The sequence below is a fragment of the Podarcis liolepis genome (genome assembly GCF_965112155.1).
Source record: "Podarcis liolepis genome assembly, chromosome: 8".
NCBI classification, from domain to species: Eukaryota; Metazoa; Chordata; class Lepidosauria; order Squamata; family Lacertidae; genus Podarcis; species Podarcis liolepis.
The window spans coordinates 33,419,853-33,442,564 of NC_139560.1; the positions used below are offsets into that span (position 1 = coordinate 33,419,853).

The 22,712-nt window shown below is 37.4% G+C and overlaps 1 protein-coding gene and 1 long non-coding RNA gene across 23 annotated transcripts in view; one reads left to right on the forward strand and one right to left on the reverse strand.

Moving 5' to 3' along the window:
- Positions 1–3,446: 3,446 nt before the first annotated feature.
- Positions 3,447–6,814, reverse strand: LOC310713446. Its single transcript, XR_014529255.1, has 3 exons — positions 6,679–6,814; positions 4,617–4,671; positions 3,447–3,524 (listed from the first exon to the last, which is right to left on the reverse strand). It is a non-coding gene; the product is annotated as an uncharacterized lncRNA (long non-coding RNA).
- The window catches only part of EYA1 (EYA transcriptional coactivator and phosphatase 1), an 86,997-nt gene continuing 69,380 nt past the window's right edge, over positions 5,096–22,712 (forward strand). For 2 of the 22 annotated variants that reach the window (XM_083517269.1, XM_083517272.1), the window contains exons 1-4: positions 6,180–7,428; positions 12,729–12,778; positions 14,260–14,387; positions 15,695–15,757. In XM_083517269.1, coding sequence (XP_083373395.1) covers positions 14,264–14,387; positions 15,695–15,757 — 187 coding nt within the window. In that variant the 5' untranslated portion in view covers positions 6,180–7,428; positions 12,729–12,778; positions 14,260–14,263. Of the gene's footprint in view, positions 5,290–5,742; positions 6,114–6,178; positions 7,429–7,531; positions 7,571–8,517; positions 8,932–12,728; positions 12,779–14,259; positions 14,388–15,694; positions 15,758–22,712 lie in introns of those variants that run through there. The other 20 variants (XM_083517286.1, XM_083517271.1, XM_083517270.1 and 17 more) reach the window with 19 other exon arrangements.

Consider the following 22,712-nt stretch of genomic DNA (forward strand, 5'->3'; position numbering starts at 1 on the left):
TCCCCAGGAAGGTTTGGCTGGCGCCTTCATTATACACCTTTTAGGCACCAGGAGAAAATGTCCCTCTTTAACCAGGCCTTTGGCTGATTGACACCTAAGAGAGAGAACTTATTAAAAGAGAGGTGAGCTTGCTGCATTTTGACACCACCATCCCTCTGTCCAAGCACTGTGATTGGAGAGTATTTGGTGAGATTCTAGCCCTGGATTGGAAGCTAGAGCTGTCCAGCTTTCCTTCCTCTCCCCACCCAGCATTCTTCTTATATGGCGTGCTTAATAATTACAGCAGTGGAGACAGTCTAGCTTTAGAGATACTAATATTTAGTTTCAGACTGGCACGAATTGTTACAAATTTATTCGGGCACATGCAACCCACTCTGTAGTGTTTTGTAGCTGTGTCAATCCAATCCAAATTTGGCACAAATCTGTACAAATTGGCTGGTTCAGTTTGTATTTGGACAAATTGGTTGCACAGCCTTAAATTGCCTCCAGGGAAGAGTACTGTAAACAACACTCTTGGAAATAATAATTAATGAAATTTATGTCATGGGCGGCAATGTACTTTTCTGAAATAGCTGCCTAACCCTTTCCTTGGTGAAAAAAGAAAATACTTTAGGCCACCAAGTACAATTCAGTCCAAGTTAGGCACTTAAAAATACAATTGACTTTGATGACAGTTAAGCATTTGCTTAAGACTCTCTGAAATTAATGACTGAATTCTAGAAAACCCTGTATTACAGTATAATTTTGTGCATGTTTACTCAGAAGTAAGCCTCATTAAGTTAAATGGGACTTACTTCCAGGTAAGTGTATATAGGATTGCAGCCTTAAAAGTACTTAGCCTTGGCTGCACTACACACATTGCTAATTTTTATTCAATTTTACAAAGAAAAATAATCTGTTTTATTGTTGATTTCAAAGTAATTTTTAAAAGGCTAGCTAACATTTCATAACCACATGCATGCAAAACTTCTGTTTTTATAGTTTTTGTGAAGGCCAAGGAGCCAATAAAGTATTGGAATAGATCTGATTATTCTAGGAAGTATAATTCAATCTGTTGTTTTTCACACAATTAAATGTATTTGGAAGCATATACCCATAATAATTATGATCTAGTCACAAAGCGTGCTTATTATCTGTGTTGAGTGCTTTATTAAAATGAATAACCAAATTACCGTCAACTCATGTAGCAAATGATTATTATATTATGTTTCCCCCCTCTCATATTGAGAATGCATTAAAATGTTAATATAAATCATTATCAACAGTGTTTTGTATGGAGCCTATAATGTTCCTGATCTGTTTTCATCTTGGTCTTACAGTCATTTAAGTAGTATACAATGCTTGGTTCAGGAGCTTTAGACCCTAGTGGAACTATGCAAAAGAATAAAGTTACTTAACTGAATCTGTGTGCTCTGAACTGGATTTTATTGTTCATTATTAAGTGATTTCTACGGTGACACAAACATTGTGTTTGAGAGAACTAGTGCTTTTAAAGCTATAGATGTTTTACTTGATGGAATTACAATGGCGTGACACAGACAATACCTACAGACTCCAAGAGCATTGTTTTGATATCAGGTCACATTATAGTGAACATACAATGACATAGCCGTGCCTTCTCAACCTCAAAACTCTACTGCAGACAGTGGCTTGCACATTTTATCACTAAATCCCAGTGAGCCTTTTCCAATAACTAGAGTTCCTTGTCCCCCTTTTCCTCAAGTGTAAGTAAAGAGCTGTCAGTTGCCAGAGATCTTGCTGTTATTACAAGCATAGAGCCAGGTAGACGGATCTAAAAAGAAGGAAACAATAGATCTACTACATGGAGTGTTGGTGTATTTTAAGATTCCCAGAGAAAGACCCAAGGAAAGCCACAAACTGCTGCCTAAACTACATGAAAGGCCATCTTTCCCCACATGAACTTTCCTATTCTAATTTTCCTTGGAGGCTCTTCTTCAGGTCTCACTATCATTAGAGGAAATATGGGTGGTGAAACTTGTATTTTGTGATGCCCAGGTTATAGAATTGTTTCCCAAGAAGATTCATCTGACGCAAGGCCTCATTTTTAGAGGTTTTAATGGATGCAACCCACTCTGAAAGTCTTTTGACTAAAAAGTAGGTTGTCAAGAATTCTAAATTAATTACTTAATATAAAGCTAGGACTGGGCATCTGTGGCTCTCTAGGTGTTGTTGGATTAAAGCTGCCACCATCCTTGACCATTTGCTATGCTGGCTGAAGCTGATAGGAGTTACAGTCCACAGGTTCCCTAACCATGATATAAAGAATTTCTTCCTTGACTTCTAACACCAAAAACCAATGTTTTTTGGTGAAGCACACAGTCTCCTGTATTACATTGATTAGGATAGGGTGAGAAGTTGCAAATGAAGATGAGAACCACTTTCTTGACCAATCAAGGTGCATCCAAAATCTGATGCAGAGCTATTGCTTTTGCTTCCTTTTGTTAACTGCATTGGCATATGTGCAATTATGGTTCCATACACATGATCTGCCTTGGTGGATCAAGATAAGTAATTTAGGAACAGAGAGTAAAGATTCAGAGAGGAACAGAGAGTAAAGATTCAAACATCAAAACTATGGGTTCATAGAATCATAGTTGTAGCCAACATTATTCATATTCAGAATGAGATTACTCATGTCTATTAATGTCAGTGGGTCCACTCTGAGTATGAGACACACACATATTCTGACATGTATTTCTTACTAGGAGAGTCAAGATCCATTATGCACAGTGGAGTTTCAAAAGCAGTTTTTTGATACAGCTTTGAGGGCTTCTGTTCAAAGATTAAAAAAAATAGAATATCACACTGGGAATGAACAATCTTTTGAAGGTATCTAAATCAGCTCCTTAAGATGAGTGGGAGGGAAGTAATTTGTAACATTTGCATACTGCAAAATTTGCATTCCAGTACATAGTTACCAGATTCTGTTAAACAAGGACTATTTATGAAGTAAATTGCTCTTTAAGGATTTCAGAGATGGCAGGATATAATTTGAAGATGCCTTAAGCAAATGTATTGCCTTTGTTTCACCTTTTGCAAGTGATGCAAAATGCTGCTAAATATCAAACTCTTTGGCTTTCGAAATTCATGTGCTGAGATTTGCAGGAGAGGACCAACTTCTGTGTCAGTTGGGAAGGACATACAACAGGGCCTTCTTGGTTGTGGGGCCTGTTCTATGCTTTCCTTTCCTAGAGGAGCCTGCTAGAGTTCTTCCCTGTAGATTTTTAAGAGTCAGGTGAAAACTTCTAGTTCAAACCAGCAGTTGGCATGTGATTTTAATTTAAAAAAAAACTTTTTCTCTGCTATATTTATTGATTAATGTTATTTTACTATGTCTTATGAGTTATTGTGAACTGCTTGGAAATTTCTGAATTGGAGGGTGGTTAAAAAAAATTGACACCATTTGACTTTTTTATTGCTTTATTGTATTTTGTATTTTTTTAACAAAGCAAAACAAAACCCCAGCTATGTCTCCTCAGGAGGAGTCTTCTCCAGTAACATGTCTGAAAAATTATTAGACAAATAAATAATATGTAGCATGTCAGTGGGATTTTAGAATGCTTTTTTCAGACTTCTCAAGCTTAAAAAGGCATATAAAGAAATAATTTCCATTGATTTTAGTAGAAGAGCATGTCCTTGCTTGGGATCACAGGCTATAAAGTTTCAGGATCATTGTCCAACACCTTGATCTTAAATGCATGTGTTGGATTAAGTCCTACTGATAGTAATATAATTTAGTGCCAGATAAGTTGCGTGCAAGAACTGTGAATTGGAGAGGGTTGATTGGACCTTGGTGAAATTAAGAGCAGAAACAATGTATGAAAATTAACACATTTCCCTATGCAGAACCCAGGAATCTGCTCATATAAAGTCAAGAAGGGCGCTTCAGATAATATAAATAAGGCTCATAGTGAAATCAAACAGAGCTTATTTTACCCTTGCTGAAAAATTGGCCTCCAATAGCAAATCTGTGGTTTGTAAATTACATTTAAAAAGGAATGCTTATGCTGAAACAGGTATTTTTTTCAGATTCTACTGGCATTTTGTCAAATAATTATATACAAATAGTCAGATCAGGAGTTTAACACAGACCTACAAAGCTATGATCCTTTATATCTCCACTCACTGTATGAAGTATGAATGAATGCTTTACTAAAGGATTATTAAAATGTTCACCAATGAATCTCTTGCAAATCCAAGGTAGATTAGTCTTTCCAGACTTGAATATATCTATCTTGTACATAAAATTAGCTACTTGTCTGTCAACCATTGTAAATACATATTTGAGTATAAATGATTTTGACATTGGATACATTCAGACTGAATTCATCGTGTAACCTTCAAATGATTTCCGTACAAATTTTTAACCATGGAAAGCAATTGCTTTAGTATCTATTGTAAAACTTCTGAAAGAGCAATTTGATACATGACTACTCAGAAGTAAGCCCCACTGAGTTCAGTAAAACTTACTCCCATGTAAGTGTATGTAGGCTTGCAGCCTTAATGTAGTTAATAAAACTGTATTTTGGGGGGGGGGAGAGACTGGGTTAGTATTGTATTTGTATAGTAGAAATATATCAGGCTTGGTACATTACCTCACTTTTTTATTCTTTGCATATTTGCAAAATTATTTCCAGCAGTTGTGTGTTTCTGGGGAAGAAAGCAAGGTTTAATAGTTATCTACATACAATGTGTACCAACTTTTCTAATGTTCTCATTTTAACAGTGTGCTGGAGAAACAAATTTATGCTGATAAACCTCAATAACATATTCTTTTAACAGATTGCTTAGAATGAAAATAAAGCCCAGAGCAATGGCTATTCCTTGTGTCATAGTAAATATAAGGATTTCATTTTAGTAAAATCTTGCCTAATAAAATTAAAATATTGCAAATAAATTTATTTCTAGTGCAGTTTAATGAACCATTATAAAGAACACTTTGAGCATGACGTTTAAGCAATATAAAGAAGGCAAGCATCTCTGTTTATACTGGCTCCATGAACAGATCCAATAGAAATATGTGGATTTTGACCTTAACCTTCCATATATGGTAGGGGTCTATCCCATGATTTTTTTATTTTTTTGCCAGCGCTAAGCAAATAGAGACCCTTGGTGTATCAGCTTAAGACTGTTAGGCACAACTTTTTTGCTTGGTGGAAAGTTTTATTGATAGATTTTCTTCAGAATGTGTATCAGCTGGACATTGCAGCCAGAAGGTATTTTCTATTTATGAGAGTTGTTTTCAATCACAAAGTTTGTTAATGGAAGGTAAGGCTATACTCAATATATGATAACAGACTCTGAGACAAAATTATGAATGTGAGTCAGAAACCAGTTTTAGTTAGGGCATTTGAACTTGTATAAGTAAGCTATGTATACAATTCAGTGTTTATCTCCTTGTGAGAAAATTATTTGTACAGTATTGTGGAGGAGGCTGTGCTTATTTATAAATGTATATCTTATGGTGAGATTGGTTTAAATAGCTCAGAATAACTCTGTTATTGTGGGTGGGAGGCACTGCTTCTCTGGTGATGTGTAGTTCGATTTTTCGAAGAACGGTAATTGTATTAAAATATCATTCTTTTAAAAAGACATCAGTTACCAAAAATATTCCCACTAGATTCTTTCCTAGCCTGAGTTTTTATGTACACAAAGGACAGATAAAAACACAATTAATGTAAAAAGACACTGTGCACCACCAAGTATGAATAAGGATGAGGTGCAATTGCTCTAAAAATGAAATCCAAGTCGAAGTGTGTTTAAATGATTCATTTTGCCCACCATCATTTGTATCTGCACATTATGAACTGTTGAAAGGTTTGTGGTTATCGTGTCAGATTGCTTGATGTTGGCACAGGGCAGGGTTTAGTGTAGGTTAAATATTTCTGAACTGACTTTTTATGTGGATATTTTTGCCCCTTTCCTTACGCAGCAGAGGACGAATCTGCTACGCGCGCCCAAGTCGAGTTCAGACGTGAATGTTGCGTGATATTATTATTATTATTATTGTAAAGAGTGGACTGGATCGTCCCCTTCCTTATGAAGCTTCTCCCGGCTGGATCCCGCGTTTTGTCGTCCGCTTCGGGCTTCTCGTAAGAAACCTCACTTAAAAGAAAGTGCCCCGTTCAGAGGGGCTTAAATCCGCCCGCCCCCCTCCAATATCCCCCAAGGCTCTCGGCTGAGGAAAGCTAATTATGCTCTCTCTCGCTCGGAAGGTGCAGATCTGGCTTTTCCCGTGCCTCCTCTCCGAAGCTATAAATGGTTTGGTGGTGATGGTGCCTCAGAAGCAGCAGCAGCAGCAGCAGCAGGAGAGAGAGAGAGAGAGAGAGAGAGAGAAATCCCGCGCGCTTCTTGACAGGGCGCGCTCGGGCCGCATTCTTCCCCCACAGCTGTTTATTCACATACCGCGGGATCCTTCATTTGCATACCCAAACTGCTCGCCAGCAAAGGTTTGCCTCTGAGGCAAGCCAGCCCAGGGCTCTCTCGGTTCGATTGTGTTAGCATTTATTTATTTTTTAAGGACAAGAGAATAGCTGTGGTTTGCATTACAAATAAACAAAAGGGGGAGAAGGGGAGAGAGAGAGAGAGAGAGAGAGAGAGAGAGAAGCCTCGAGGCAGACCTACAAGACTGGGCAAAAAAATAAAATATAAAACCACCTATATGGAGAGGGGGAAGAGATGAAGATTGGGCTGCTGCTCTTTTGTCTGCTCAGCCTCCCCACAGATAATATCTCCGGCCGCCTTCGCTGAGGAGCCGAGCGGGAGAGAGAGAGCGCGCGCGCCGCGGCTTCTTCCCGAAGCGGCGTTTGAGCGGGAATTTCGGAGCGGCGGCGGCGTCCTCCTCAGAGCTGGGTGCTGCCGCTGCCGGAGACGGGCCCCTCGGTGCCACTTCCGACTTTAAGCCTTCCTGGGAAAGCCCTCGGTGGCTGTTTTCAATTTCTTCGCCGAAGACACAGCGCCCTCCCTCAGCTCCGCTCCCCACAGCCACCCCACCTCTCTCTCTCTCTCTCTCTCTCCCACACACACACACACACACACTCGCTTGGCAGGCACAGCCCGCGGCGGCGGCAGCAGCAGCAGCAACAGCAACAGAAGTCAGTCAGTCCAGTCAGTCTCTCGCTCGCTCGTCAGCCACCCTCTGCTCTCAGCTCGGATTTTTTCCCTCCAGACTGAGCTGCGCTTCTGGTCGAGGGGGAACTTAAAAAATAAAATAAAAAGTAAAAACTTTTTTTTTTTTAAAGCCCAAACCAGGGCAGGTGAGAGAGAGAGAGAGAGCGCTTTTCACCCAGGAATTTAAAAAACCCAACCAAAACAAAACTATGTGAGCAACGGTTGGTTGGGCTTTAAGTTAAGCGCCAGCGTGAAGGCAGCCCATAATACTTGGTGGATGCAGCAAAGCCGTTCACTGTAAGTACGAACCCGGCTGTTTCAAAAACTGCATGGATTTGACAACAGCTGCCCCATCTTGCAAAACAGGGAGAGAGGACACTCTTTTTGTTTTTGCTTTCAGACGAAAAGCACCTTCGTCCGTGGCCTGTTTGCAAAACAAGTTTGTACTTTTCCAAGAATCTCAGTAATCTTCCACGCCTGGATCTCCTGCACGTTTCTTTCTTTCTTTCTTTCTTTCTTTCTTTCTTTCTTTCTTTCTTTCTTTCTTTCTTTCTTTCTTTCTTTCTTTTTCTCTCTATCTCCCCCCCAACTCCCACCTCCAATTAATATCTAATATACGTCACCTTTTGCAGTTAATTGTGTTTCCCGGTTCGCTTCGTAGCCTCCCCACAAATCAGATGCTACGTGGCTCTCGGCTCTTTATTTGTGTTCAACTTGCGTTTTGTGCCTTGTATTTGGGTTTTCTAAAGTGTTCGAGGGTCACTGAAAATAAAGAACACAATGCTGAGTGATCATATATATATTCCATGAATTTTTATAGACCTGGCTAAAAGGCACAAGAATTCAGAAGAACAGAGAAAGGGGGACATATGGCAGAGACTGACAGCTCTTGCCGAAGCAGGAAATCCTGCTTAATATGTTTAAATGCTGGCAAAGCTCTGCTGAACCTTAAAGGAGGGCTTTATCAAAATGGCAAAATAAACAGCTCCCTGACAATATTATATATGACGTTAGGTACTGCTGGAAACTCAACACTTCGAATTAGGAAACGACCTCTTTAAAGCCCAAGCATACTTTACATCATGTTTATGAATCTCCTTACTCACGAAATTTATAAGAATGTTTTTCTTGAAGCTGTTTTATGAACGTCAAAATATTCTTAAAAAAAACCCCAAAGCAACAACCAGACATCAAATTATATAAAATTACCCTCAAGCCCAAATTTTAGGTGCACTTTAATGGGGAGGGTGAGTGCAGAAGTCACTTTTAAAGCCGATAATAAATGTAAGTTTATCTTTTAATGAAAGGAAAGTCCAGATGGTCAGCTTTAGGATAATTTTTTTTAGATCATCAGAATGGGGTTGTGTGTGTGTGTGTGTGTGTGTGTGTGACTGTTTTGTTTTGTTTTTTTGTCTCTCTTCCCCCTCCCCTTCATGCATACTTTCTGGAATCTGCATTTTAAGGTTTCTTGGAGGTTTCTTTCTACTAGCCTCAAGAGAATTATGGATTTCATAAATGCATGACGCTGCGTGTGTATGAAATACATATTAATGGAATTTTGGCATTACCTGAGGTTCAGCTTTGTTGCTTAATGACCTATCTTTAGCTTTAGGAAGCTGAAAACCCAGCACAGTGACAGATTTTTTTTAAAAAAGCAAGCCATTGTTTTAGTTGTGGTGGTCGCAGCAGGGGTTAACACAGATCCAAATGAGTGGGGTTTTGTTGAATGTTTAATAGTAACTAAAAAGTTGTTACACAAAGTGCAACATACAATGCAATGCTGGGCATGTTTACTTGGAAGTAAGTACCATTGTGTACAAAATAAGAGACTTTAAGATTGCAACTTCAAAGTTACATTTATGTTGTTTCAGAAGCATTGTCACAGTGACATATGTCTTCTGTTTTTAAATTTCAGTGATATGTCAAAATTTCAGATGTATTTAGGGAGATTATCATTATAATCTGTTTGGGGGATTGATGCACTAATTTAATCTAGTTTTAATAATATGGTTATATTTTTAAAGCACATGGTTTTAAAAAGTGCATTTAAATACTGTAGCATTTGGAGGTAGCCCTTATTGAAGATTGGCAGGGTTTTGTAAAATACTGAAGTTAAGAATTGTGGTTTTCTTCATTTTTTTATTTCCATTTCTGTCAATGTTTTATGTTGAAGATGTTAACTTTGCGGGGGGAAATGCAGTTTCAGATATTAAAAAATATGATTAGAAAGTTCCCATTGTCTTTACGATTTCTGGTTTAGATCACAACTGTGGTTGAAAGTAAGTTACTAACTCACATGTGAGCTATATTTGTTTGAATAAGCATAGCATTTTTTACTTTGATTTTTTTCTTTCAGCTGGAAGAAATGTTCTAAATTATAGTCATTTTATAAGAATTGCTTCTAGCAAGTAAAAAAAAGTCTGGAAAACCAATAATTTAGACAAGTACCTACATTTTATTTGTTCTATGGTGCTGGGATTTAGAATCCCTTCCCATTTACAGTTTACTTTTCACAGAACATTATTAACTTTTTGGCTTCATACATGATTTTCTGTCAGATGCTTTTGATTTGTAATTTACCAAAGTATAATAAACAGTGCAAAAGTCATGAATTTTCTCCTGCATCTTGAGCTCTGTGGTAGGGAAAATGTGATAAAATGTGTACCTTAAGTCTTGTTTGATGATCTCTCAAAGCAAGTTTGCCTTCTGGAAATAATTTCTGGGGTTGAAGAGCATGGTATTAACAGATTTAATGTGGCTATTCAGTGGATTGGTGGAGTACTATGTGAGGTTTAACAAAATGAGAGCGACAAATTGAACATCAACAAAACCTACATCTGTGAAGAATTATAAATTTAATTAGAAAAAACCCAAAATTAAAAGATCTCATTAACTAATCAGAATTAGACGTTACTGCTTTAAGATACTTAAGTGTCATTTTGGTGTTATTTAAGATGCTAGTAGCTTTGCCATCACAATCCTTTCTTTTTCATTTTAGAAATACTAAGAGGCAATGTTAGTCAAACATTTTTTAGCCTTTTAAAGCCACTTCCTAAGTAGTAATCATGTGATTTTTCGTAAGGAGCAGAAAGTTTTATTTAAAATATTGTTGGCCTGATTTCCCTGTGCATGGCATTTGCTCATTGTAGCAATTCTCCCTCCCATTTTTAAAGTATTCTTTCTTGAGTAGATTTTAATTATTGCTGTAATCTTCCTGCTTGTGTAATAATTAATGAGCCATAGAAGACCATATACTTTGTTGGTAAGGCTGTATTAGATGACAGTAGATGCAGACATATTAAAGTAGCAGTAACGGTGAAATGCTATTCATACATATGTTGCTTTCCAAAAACTGGGCATCCTAAGTGCAGTTACTCACTGCACTGTAATTTCACGTCCTGCATAAAAAACTGAAAGCATGTAAAGTGTAGCATTTTGTAAATTGTAACTAATTTCACCAACATCTGTGTCTAATTGTTGTCTGCATTTGCATTCTTGAGAGTAGATTTATTTTTCCTGTACCACTATGTGGATTCACTTGACCAATCTAAGTAAGGATTAGTAGTTTTAAAGTTATTTTGATTAAAGAATCATTTTTAAATACCATAACACACAACACATGGTTTAAATAATCCTTAATAGGAAAAGGACTGTAACTGAAGTATGACGAATGAAAATGAAGGTCTTGGATATGAACTCTCACAGCTTATAGAATCTTAAAAAGATATGCTAATATCTGCAGCATATGAGATAGATAGAGATATATATATACACACTAGTAGTTATTTAAAGACAGAGGTAATAGAATATTTTCAGAACAATTTTTGTTGTCTGTAATTGACAAATTATATTCTACAACATCAGCAAAATAATATACAAAACATTAATACATATTACTAGAAGTTCAATTAAAATTATTGTATTTAAATGGCCCTCCATATAGTTAATAAGAGATAACTGTAAAGTATGCATCGTTCCCTCCTATAATTTATTAAAGGTGTACAGAAGTACAAGGAGAGAACATATCCTGAAGCCATTCCACCACAGTGTCTAGGGTTAAGAGTAAAAAGTTTCCATCTTACACTTGGGTCCTTTGTATTTTCCTTTTTAAAAAATGTCTTAGCTGTTGCAAATACACATTTCATACTCCAGTTTGATTTGGTTTGCTATGGTCTATTAAAAAGCACACTATGCAGCATTTTAAATACCTTTGGTGGGGGGAGAGTTACAGTTTTCCTATCTGTGTTAGTACATGCTTTTTGCTATTGTGTGTAACATTATATGTTGTCTGGCTGCTTATACGAGTGGTGTACTCCTGCTAAAGTAGTAATTCTGTCTGTGATTAAAAATAACAAAAACTAGAGGCACACAAGTGAGATTTTCCTGGATGACTTTTATGGCACTTAAAATGCCTCATCTTGCTTGTCTTTGTTCTGTGATCATGTAAGAGATGTCAGTTCAGGTTGGGTGGAATTCTGAATTCAGACATTTAGACTATATCCTTGCTGGGGAAGTTTTGTTTGTGCTTTCAAGCCAGCAGCCAGTCTTCACCTGGGCTTTATCACCTGCTGGCAGTTGTTAGTGGCTTTTTTGGCGTGTGTGTGTATGTGTGTGGAAACTGGTATCAAAGGCTATTCATCTAAACACAACCTTACACATTTTTAATAACATGCAACAGCACTGCACTAAACCAGTGAGGGTCTAGATTTCAAACATTATTGAATCTCTCACCCACCCTAGTTCAAAGAGTGTACATTCACAGAGAATGCAAAAAAGCAATTCATGACCACGGAGTTCATTTTAGAAATATATTTTTGCGTACTGCTCGTATTCATTCATTCTGAAGTGTATGCTCTTCTTTTTTAGTTTAACTTGATTGTAGGGAGAGGTGCAGATAAGGGGAAGGGGAATTTCTGGCCTAGATAAACATAAACATTCGGGAACTTTCAGTCAAATTATAGGAGCATAGCATTTCATTTGACTTTAAATCCTTCAGCGTCGGTTTGCAGTCTTCAGAGTTGGCTGGAAACTGGACTTGCAAACTTAACTGACAGAGTGGAAGGAAGAGGGAGGGATGAAAACTAACATGATAAGGATAAGAGACTGTCAAGAGTTAAAGGAGTGGGAGGGTGATGTGTTTCAGCCAGTGATAACAAAAACTGAAAGATCTTCAGAGGATGCTGGGGGGAAGCATTAGGGAGCTTCTTCCCTTTGCTAGATATATTTTCTCTGTTAATAGCTACCTTACCCAGGCACCTCTTCCTAAACTACCTTAGCAAGACTGCTTTGCATGTTGATTGGGGGAGGGGAAATCCAGTGTGCAGCTGTCATAGGCCAGTGATGAATCACTATCCCGTCATTTGGCTGCCTTCCCCATGACATGGGCAAGGGAGGGGGGGATAGACCTGCTGGAGGAAACAACAGTTGAGGCTTCAATTTAAAGACAATATGTCTTTCACTGCAGCAGTAACCCCCTCCTTCTCTTTTGGTTAAAAGACAGCATTACCATCCTCAGGAAGATTTCTTTGTTTAGTTAGATTAAGACCTGACATGAACATAGAATAACAGAGGCTTCTATTTGTGTCCCTGGTTTGCAGGTGCAAAAATCCCAAACCAGTTCAGATGTTGCTGTTTCATCCATTTGCAGGTAAGGATAAGATCAAAGTGGCCTTTCTGTAGGGGGAAAAACTACTTAGAATGAAGTTATTTTACTCCATGTGAAAGACATATGAATGATATTTGATTGTTGTTAATTTTAAACTGGAGAATATTGTTTCACTGCTTTGAGAAGTAATTTAAATATGCACTTTTAAATAAAGGTTCTGCTCAGCACTAAAATGTTTTATAATTCATGTATACACTTCTGTGTATTTTAAAATTGTTTGGATTTGGTCATGAAAGTAACACCAGCAGTCTAGCATTTAAAAGGACTCCAACTGGTAATTTTTAAATGGAGCATTATTAGTGAGAAAATTTGTAGTGTGAAAGCAACATAAATGTGGAAAGTAAAATACATATTTATGTTAGAAAATGTGCAATGGAATTCTGTGCACGCTTCCTTGGTAGTAAATTCCACTGAGTTGAGTGGGGTTTACTCTTAAGGAGGTGCACAGCTTTGCAACCAAAGTTAAACTGATTTGGTGGACTTCAGGTATACTGTGCAAACTTTTCCTGATAATATTTAATCCAAAAATATTATGAAAGCAAAATTTGTTAGCATATTGTAAACTTTGGGCTTAATGCAAACTGATACTTCATTACATAGAAATGAATCAAGTGTTCCAAAACTTTCCTCATGCCGAAGGGCCCTTATTCTAGAGTACATGATTTGAACATTGCCCCTTAACTATAGTATGCAGATCTTCTATTCAGTATAAATCTAATGGAAGTTGAGTATTATAAAAGCTATTATGATCAGGAATCATAAGCATAGTTAAGATACAAGAGAGGCAATATATTCTATAAAATATTGACAATTTGCACTGATTCTGTTCTTGTTTCACTTTAAGTGACACTTCAAGTACTGCAAAGTGCTAAGGCATACTAATGCCTGTATGGATTCACTGTATATTGGCCTTATCCCTTTTCAATTGGGCACGCTTTATGTAATCCACAAAGCAAACAAGAGAGCAGACATAATAATGTTTTAATGCTGCATTTGTTTCAACGGAAACAGAAGAACAATTAAGTAGTTTGCCAGAGTAAACACATACATCAGGAATATCTCATTCCTTGTCAGTTGAGCGTAGGTTCAACTATTGCTTCAAGTGTTTTATTTGGTTTGGAGGCCCATTAAATCGTAATTGGGTGGTAAATTATATGCAAGCGAACAGTGTGACTGTATTGCACTTGGGATGTACTTTTCAATGCATTTTAATTTTTGTCTCTAATTTTGCGCTTTATAAAAATGTGTAGACAGGCAGGTATAAATGTATTTTAAATCTGTTAAGGATTGTGTATTATACAGAGCCATTATGAAATGAGTGTATGAAATGACTCAAAAATGTAAGGCGAACTAAGGAAGTAATAATGTATATGAAATAGTAAAATCAATGGTAGGGCATGGGTTGTACTTCTACAGTCAGATCTGAAAGCAGTAGTCAATTTTTCTACTCACTTTTTTTTTAGGTCTATGGAAATGCAGGATCTAGCCAGCCCTCATAGTCGACTAAGTGGTAGTAGTGAATCTCCCAATGGTCCAAAACTTGATAATTCTCACATAAATAATAATTCCATGACACCCAATGGCACAGAAGGTGAGTTGTTGGTGGGGTTTTTTGTGATATGATGGGTTTACTTTAGACCTCAGTTTTCACTGAGATGGTAAATGTGTGTCTGGACTATGCCACTTCGGACTAAAGGTGGGGGCTTTCATGACAGAACACTCCTTCATACAACAACAGTCTTCTGCACATAGACAAAGCAGCATGTCAGGGAAAGTATCCTTCAGCGTCCTGTCAGCTAGCTTTCTATCTGATGGATTTTGCTATTATTTTGGATGGAGGAGCTCCCATCTTGAAACTGAAATGGTAGAGCCTTTACACACTAGTTTACCACCTCAGATTGCCAGGCCTTACCTTTCTATTAGATATGAAATACTGTATAACTAGATAACATTCCAATAGTTATTCATGGACACTTACTGAAGTTTGACTATAGCAATGACAGTGATGAGAAACATCTATCAAATGAGTTATCCATTTACCCACCATTCCCATGCCCTTTACCCAAAACATTTTTTTTGGTCTGAGTTCTAAATGAAGACTATTAGGGTTATCAGATTATACTTTTAGCCTCCATTCCCTCTAAATCTAATGGAGCTGCATTGTATTTTGTCAGATAGACCATTTTTGTCCCCTTTCTCTAAATTAAAATAATGCAAATTTGTATCTTTAGGATGGCACCCTTAGTCAATATTAATGACTGACCACTGCCTTTTGGATAAAGACATCTGATTGAGGATGTAGTCATAGCATACTTACCTGTGAATAAAGATCTTTAAACACAGAGACTTGATTCCAGACATGCAGAGGACTGTGCTGTTTATCTTTTTTTGTGTGCGCATACACCACTGACTTCTGATTTTAAAATTGGAATGTAAGCATACTGTTTTATCTTAACAAAATCCAGAAAACTTTTCCTGTTGATAAACACACTTACATCGAAGTTAAGTTTTAATGTGATGGCTCCAAGTAAAGAGAAAAGTGGTGTACTGGTAAGGAGAAAAAGAACTCCTTTAATAGGACCAACCAATATGTTATGAAATTGTGATTTCCCCAGAAGTCTTTATCAGGCAAGGTATCCCCCAAAGCAGGGGATAGTGGGTGCATGAGGAAATGAGGAAAAATAAAAAGGAGTACAAAAATTAGTCTGGATGTTGAATCAAGGTTATATTTTAGAGATTGTAGACTGCAGGAACACTGCCTGAAGCACTGCCCTTTAATTAATTAGTTAACAATTTTAAAAAGAAATGGAAAACTTCTGTACATTTTTGTACGTATTCTTTTGGGACATGTGTGGAAAAGGTACTAGCTTTTTCATTTTCTTTGCAATTTTCCTTTAGGTGACATGACTCTGCTCAGCACTGCAGACTGGTTGTTAAATACTAATACACAGACCACTGCAGGTTTGTGTAGTAACGGTGAATGCACAGTTATTAGCATGCATTTTAAGGTTTGCAAAATATTTAAAGGTTCTGACTGATTGTATCTAATCAAAACTGGAAATGCTGTGGTTTGCCCTCATTGATAAATAAGCAAAGTCATAACCCTTTATATGATTTCCATAGGTAAACTCCCTTGAACACTACAGCTTCCAATTTGGCATGCATAGGGTTAGGGTATAAATATAGTTTTCAAGCAAAATGTTAGCAGAAAAGCCAATTTTTAAATTGGTTGCTGTGAGGCGGGATAGGACTTTGCTTCACAATTACTTATATAGTAACTAAGGAATACACCGAGAGCTGTTTTATCTCCTTAAAATGAATTTGATGTTTTGTGTGTTGGGATGTATTACTTACCCTTGTCCCTACTTGTTTTCCTTTTGTTTATCTGTTGGGGGGTAGAGGATAATGATGGTCTTGGACAGACAGTTGGATAGTAATAGTAACTTGGAGGCAGGCAAGAGAGTATAAACTATTAAAAGGAAATCTTACTTTAAATAAAAGTATTTTGAAAAATCATAGGATTGATGGAGATGCTGTTAGTGTTTGGTTTCCACGTGCTTCCCTTGAAATTGCAGTGTACATAATGTGTAATCTGCTTGTTTGCTGCATGTAAGATAGAAAGATGTCACTGAATAGTCAGGTGGTCAACATCTGATGGTAGAATGGATCAGATTCTAATGTGAACTCTGATGCCACTCCTATGGCAGTCTTAATCCTGTTACAGTATGTGTTTTAAATTAATTCTGAAGTAAAGTTAAGTTTTATGTCATTATAGACAGGTCAAGCTGCTTTCACTGATTATTTTTTTAAATGTACTAAATAAAACAGCTCTGTCCAAACCCCATATTCTTTAATTCCTTTCAAATGTGCTGCAGGAGGATGTGGTTGATAGATATCTATCTGTTAGTAGCTAATATTTTTCACTTCACACTTAGTGGTTAACCTTTTACGGCAAGAAATTGGGATGTAGATGGGTGCCAGTGGTCTGGTATAATCAAAGTTTAGTGCTGATTCCTGCAGCATTAGTTCAAGAATGAACTAAATTATAGAAACTCCTTGTTGCAGTATGTGGAAAATGTTACTTTCTTAACATGATCCTCAACATATTTCTGCAGAAGGGCATCAGGATGTAAAAGTATTTACTTCAGCATTAAGTATAGTTGCAACTGAAGTTTATTCATTTAGTTGTTTAACAGAGACTTAGCCATTCTTGCAATAAATCAGTTATAGAAATAGTTGTATGCCACAGCTAATGGACCATAAATTCATGTTAGGAATATACGAAATTTTAGTTTTCATCTCTCTCAAGCCTTGCTCTGAGCCAAGTTGGAAAACAGTGGCTTATACCTGATACGGGGGGAAATGATAATTGGTAGTTGGTGGAACTGCATAAGTGCTTCCCAAGAAATAACTTTTGTGGATAATGAATGTGACCAGAATTTACCAACACAAGATGGATGTCATGATTGGCACAAAAAGCCTTGATTGTTCAACCGGATAGTGGGCATTCTGGCAACAGTCTATCAATATAGGACTACCTAGTGCAAGATTTGAATAGTGAAGGGAATAAGCAAATTTGAGTTTAAATCAAACTGCTAATGGCATGAAGTGTCATTTTAGGATGTAAGTAGCCATGATTCTCAGAATAAGAAAGGAGAACCATTTCCTCAATTGCTTTCTAGACCACGGCTAGCAAACATAGTACACTCAATACATGTTGGACTACAATACCCATCAGCCCTTACCAGCTTCTATCTGATCAAAAAAATGTATGCTACACTTACTTCGCAGTTACCGTAAGCTGTGTGTACATTTGAGACAGGAGTTGCATATGCATAGACGAGAGTTTCATGAATAGGTGTTAGGAGGGTGCAGATGCATGGAAACAAAACAGGTAATGCACATTGGTTGACTTGAAATTTGAAATGTGACTTAAGCAAATGTGATGTTTAAGCAGAGGTTGGATGGCCATCTGTTATGGATGCTTTAGTTGAGATTCTGTCATTGCAGGGGGTTGCACTAGATGACCTTTGTGGTCCCTTCCAACTCTGCGATTCTATGAAACACAATTAGGAAGAACAACCTCACTGAATGATGGGTATTGTAGTCCATAATGTATGCAGTGCACCTAGTCTGCTATACCTACTACACCTGCTACAGAATATATATCTCTTTATCTGCATATATATATACTGTGCTAAAGTTGTCAGTTGGTTTTCATACTGTGGTAGACTAGCTCATATTAAAAGTTCTGTTCGGCTTGTTTTAATAGAAAATGGATAACTGTATGTGGCTGTTGTATGTGCTGTTATGGAATGTGTTACGTATGTGATTTAGATTTATGTGTGTACTGCTTCATTGCAATTACTTCTTTTATTGTATGCCCGCTTATGTAGTGTTATTGTGAGAAATATTGTGCAATGTTGTATTGGAAATAGATACCTTTTACAGGAAAGGTACACTGTACTCCTTAGCCCAATATCCCCTTGAGCAATAGGTACAGCTCGCAAGATGAATCCATTTTGTGAAAGGGATCCTGCTGTAGGGCAGGCAGTTTGGACTTGATAACCCATTAAACTTTAGAACGTAACACACACAATGTATTATTCTGATGCCAGCAGATCTTTTGGGGAGTGGCTGTGTGTAGGTGGGTGCTTTATAAGAATTAATGTATTTTAGGTGGTAGAATACTAACACCTTGGCAATAAATGCAGTGGGTGAAATCCAAGAGCTATGGGGGCAGTTTCTATGCATTCTAAGTTGCAGCTTCTGAGTTTACCTGCCTATTGAATCAGTTTGATACCCAAAACACTTTTTATGGAAGTCAGGGACTTTTTGGGGTGGCCTCTGATGCAATATGTGCTTGGAACAAGTACATTTGATCTTTATATCTTTTCACATCCCACATTGGGACAGCTGACCCAAAAGCCATTTTTGCAGCAAACTCTGGCAATACATGTGGGAAAGTTGTTCTTTAGATCTGAAAGGAATATGGTTTGCATTTTCTGAATGAGTCATTTTATAGGCAAGACATATCTCAAGTTTTATGTTTCATTTATTGGACTGAAGGTGCAAGGTGTTAGATTCTACTGTGTATCTTAAGGAAAGAAGAAGGATAGCATTTGTTTTTATTGCAGGAATTAGGCTTTTTGTAATATTGTTTTAAAAACAATAAAACAGCTTATTAAACATGTGTATGATACATCTTTCTTTCCCCCTTTTTCGAATTGAAAGAGCAATACAGTCCAGTGTTTGCACAAACTGTCCACAGTTAAATCATATAGCAATATCTTGTTCTTTGAAAGCATTACTTGTGAAGGTGCATCTATTCTATTGTATTTTTACACTGTCGTGACATTTTATACAGGAATTCATAAAAAAGAATACCTGTTGCTATATAATATCTGGAAAAGATACAGAGATATAAATGGGGGGAGCAGAATTGTTACCTTCTTTAAAACCTAAGGCATTTAAGGAAGAGATACATTTTTGTATTGGTCAGACAAATAGTTTAATTTGGTCAGACAAATAGTTTAAGAACCCTTAAATTCTTAATTTGCAGAATTAATTTCTGCATTCTCAGAGTGTGTGCAGATATAAACAACGAGCATACAAACCTTTATGGCATAGTTACTCAAGCATTTTCAGCTTGGGCTCTGACTTCAAAACTTACTCTTCTTTTGGAGCCCACAGTCTACATAAATAATATTTTACGCAGATGAGCATACAGACACCTTTGCATGCAATCACAGCACTGTCATTATGGAAAGGCTAGAACAAGATTTTGTATCTCTTGCTCTACTCCTAGTAACATGTGCAGCAATTTAACAGGAGATGCTGTATGTTCAAATATCAGAACCCTCATTTTCAAATCACAATGGGATGGTGAGGAAGGTGCTGTCACCTCACAAATCCAGTGTTGATCAATAAGGGTCCTTGCCAGGTCCTAGAGAGGAAGAAAGGCAGCGCCTACTAAAGGTCCTATCTGTCCCTATAACTTGGTCCATTCTCACATCTGAATGGGCTATAAATATTGAAAATAGAATAATAATAAAATATAAGGCTGGATTCAGCTACCGTGTTCCACTAGTAGAAGCCAGCTTGAGGACCCCTGCTAGTGTAAAGGGGCTTTCTGTCCTTCCCCCCTACGACTCTCACCCCCCCAAAAAAATCCACTCTGAGAGGTCAGAAGACTTCCCCACCTCGATCAAGGTACAAGGGACAGAGGGGAAGTCATTTCATCAAGCAAGCAGAAATGACAGAACAATTTCTTCATTGCTCTGTTGAATTTCACCCACATACTTTAATAGATGCTTATTGCAATGGTTTTATGTGGACCTTTAAAGTGTTATCTAACATGGGGCATTTGAATGAGGTAATTGAAAATTCTAATAAATAAATTAAGAGTGCTATGAATGTCCAAGAAAAATAATATGTTCACTGAATATCACATACACACACATTCTGACTCAGTATTATTATTATTTTAATACATGCTGGTGCGAAGTTGTCCATTATCAAACCTTACAGTATAAGAAGGAATGGAAAATTATGGAGTATTCATGGACAGGAAGAAATTTCAGATGAAATTTAGGGATACTTTGTGCTGTTCGGAGGCTGAGCCTGCTCTGACGTACTGTCACTGCATGCAACAGGGAGAATGCAACAGGGCATGCAAAAGGAAGATGCTTAATTGTGATGGGTGACAAAAACGTCTTCCATTTTTTCAATATATTTTTGCTTAAACTTCAGTAAGTCAAACAAATTTAACAATTAATGTATTTATTTTTAGTAAAACAACAGCAAAAGACTAAGGGTGGTGTCCAGTGTTAGTCATACTCAGAGTAGACTCAGTAAATCAATGACTGGCCCACTGAGTATGACTAATGTTGGATACCAGCCCAACAATTTTATTGTGGCTAAATGTTTGCGGGTCAGAATCCTTTTCATTGTATCTGAATTCATTAGGCTTAATAGTACCACAAAATTTCTTGCTATTTTTGATACAGCCAACTAACGTAGCTGTTCATGAAGTTTATTTTCAGTGAATATCATCAATAGTAAATCTATTTGGAAAATTGAATAAAGACAATAAATATGAGATTTAGGTCTGCAATTGTATTTCTTTTAGTAGTAATCTCCATGAATGCAAAGATCTATCTGCATAAACTGTTCATTGTGCATAGGACTACAATGCATTTGTGCTGTCAGATATTGTAGTACTTCAGTGGTCTGTGGGCCAATTTACTGCTGCGTCAGCCACTGTTAGTTCAGCATTACTGTAATGAGAATAATAAGGGAGTAATGCAGCAATGTATTCTGAAGCAGCAAAAAACCCCACTTGTGCCTGTATAAAGCTGTAGGAAGAATGGGATCATCATAGTCTATGTTTGTAATCCACAAGCCTTTCATGCTGAGTGGTCCCGTTGTGGTTAGACATAGTACTACATAATAAGTGTTTGGGTTGATATGCATTTAGAAATCTTAACTCATTTATTTTGAGTAACCTTGTCATGTCATACTAATGGATGATGCATGCAGCCTCCATCAGACACATAAGCATTTTCACCAGCAATCCATGTGGAGCTGTTATGTATAGTGAAGGCAGGGGTCTTGCTTTATCTTAAATTATCTCCAACTGAGAGCTAGCATTAGGAACATCTCATCAGTACTCACTAGCCTTCAAGTTGCACTGATTTAAAACAAGAGGGATTACTATGAAATCCTATACATGCCACTCAGAAGTAAGTCCTATTGAATCCAATATGGATTACTCCCGGGTAAGCAGGTATAGAATGACATCTTTAAATAAACAAAATGAATTATTTAACAATTTACTTAAATCAAGTTGTTCAGTAAGTTACTCATATATTTTCTGAACAAGAACTTATAGTAAATGGCTGATGAAACAAAACATATTTAGTTGGCATATTTAGTTGGATCACTGGAGAGTAGAGGCTTTAAAGCCTTCTAATGATCCTGATGCAGCCAAGATCACTGTCTGCAATGGCAAAAGCAAAATGAAAACAGTGGCATGGATAGTTCTGGGATTTCTGGAAGGAGGTACACTACCCTGCAATTTTGCATTAGTAGCATGGGGTCAGTAATATTTTGATCACTGGGATCTCCTTTATATATTCCCACTCACCCACTCCAGTCTGTGGGACTAGCACTGTTACAGGTGCCATATAATGCTTGTTCTTCAATTGTAAGAAATCAATCTTTTAGTGTGGTTTCCTGCCTATATAGAGGAACTCCCCGCCTGTAGACATATGGCAGGTGCCTGCTTAAAACCTTTTTGTTTAGGCAAGCTAATCTAGACACGCAGAAGGTACTTATGTTTTAATCTGTTTTTAGCTGATTGTTGATTATAATCAGTGTTTGAATTTTTTAATACCTGTTTTTAACTGTCTTTTTGTTGATATTTTAAATGTTTTGTTTTGTAAACTGCTTCGAGGTTTTATTACAATGAAGCAGCTTAAATCACCATCCTAATGCTTATTAGCAGTATGGAGAGTGATTGTTTTTCTTTGCCATCCAGTTGCTGCTTGATGAGCTGGAGGGAGTTAATGGGGCTCCCTGGGAACTTGGCAGGCTGTACAGAAAACAGCCAAGAGCTGCTTGCAGCCTATGGGTTACTGTGTGTTTCATCTTACTACTGTTGTTGTTGTTGTTGTTTAGTCGTTTAGTCATGTCCAACTCTTCGTGACCCCATGGACCAGAGTACGCCAGGCACACCTGTCTTCCACGGCCTCCCGCAGTTTGGTCAAACTCATGTTGGTAGCTTCGAGAACACTGTCCAACCATCTCGTCCTCTGTAGTCCCCTTCTCCTTGTGCCCTCAATCTTTCCCAACATCAGGGTCTTTTCCAGGGAGTCTTCTCTTCTCATGAGGTGGCCAAAGTATTGGAGCCTCA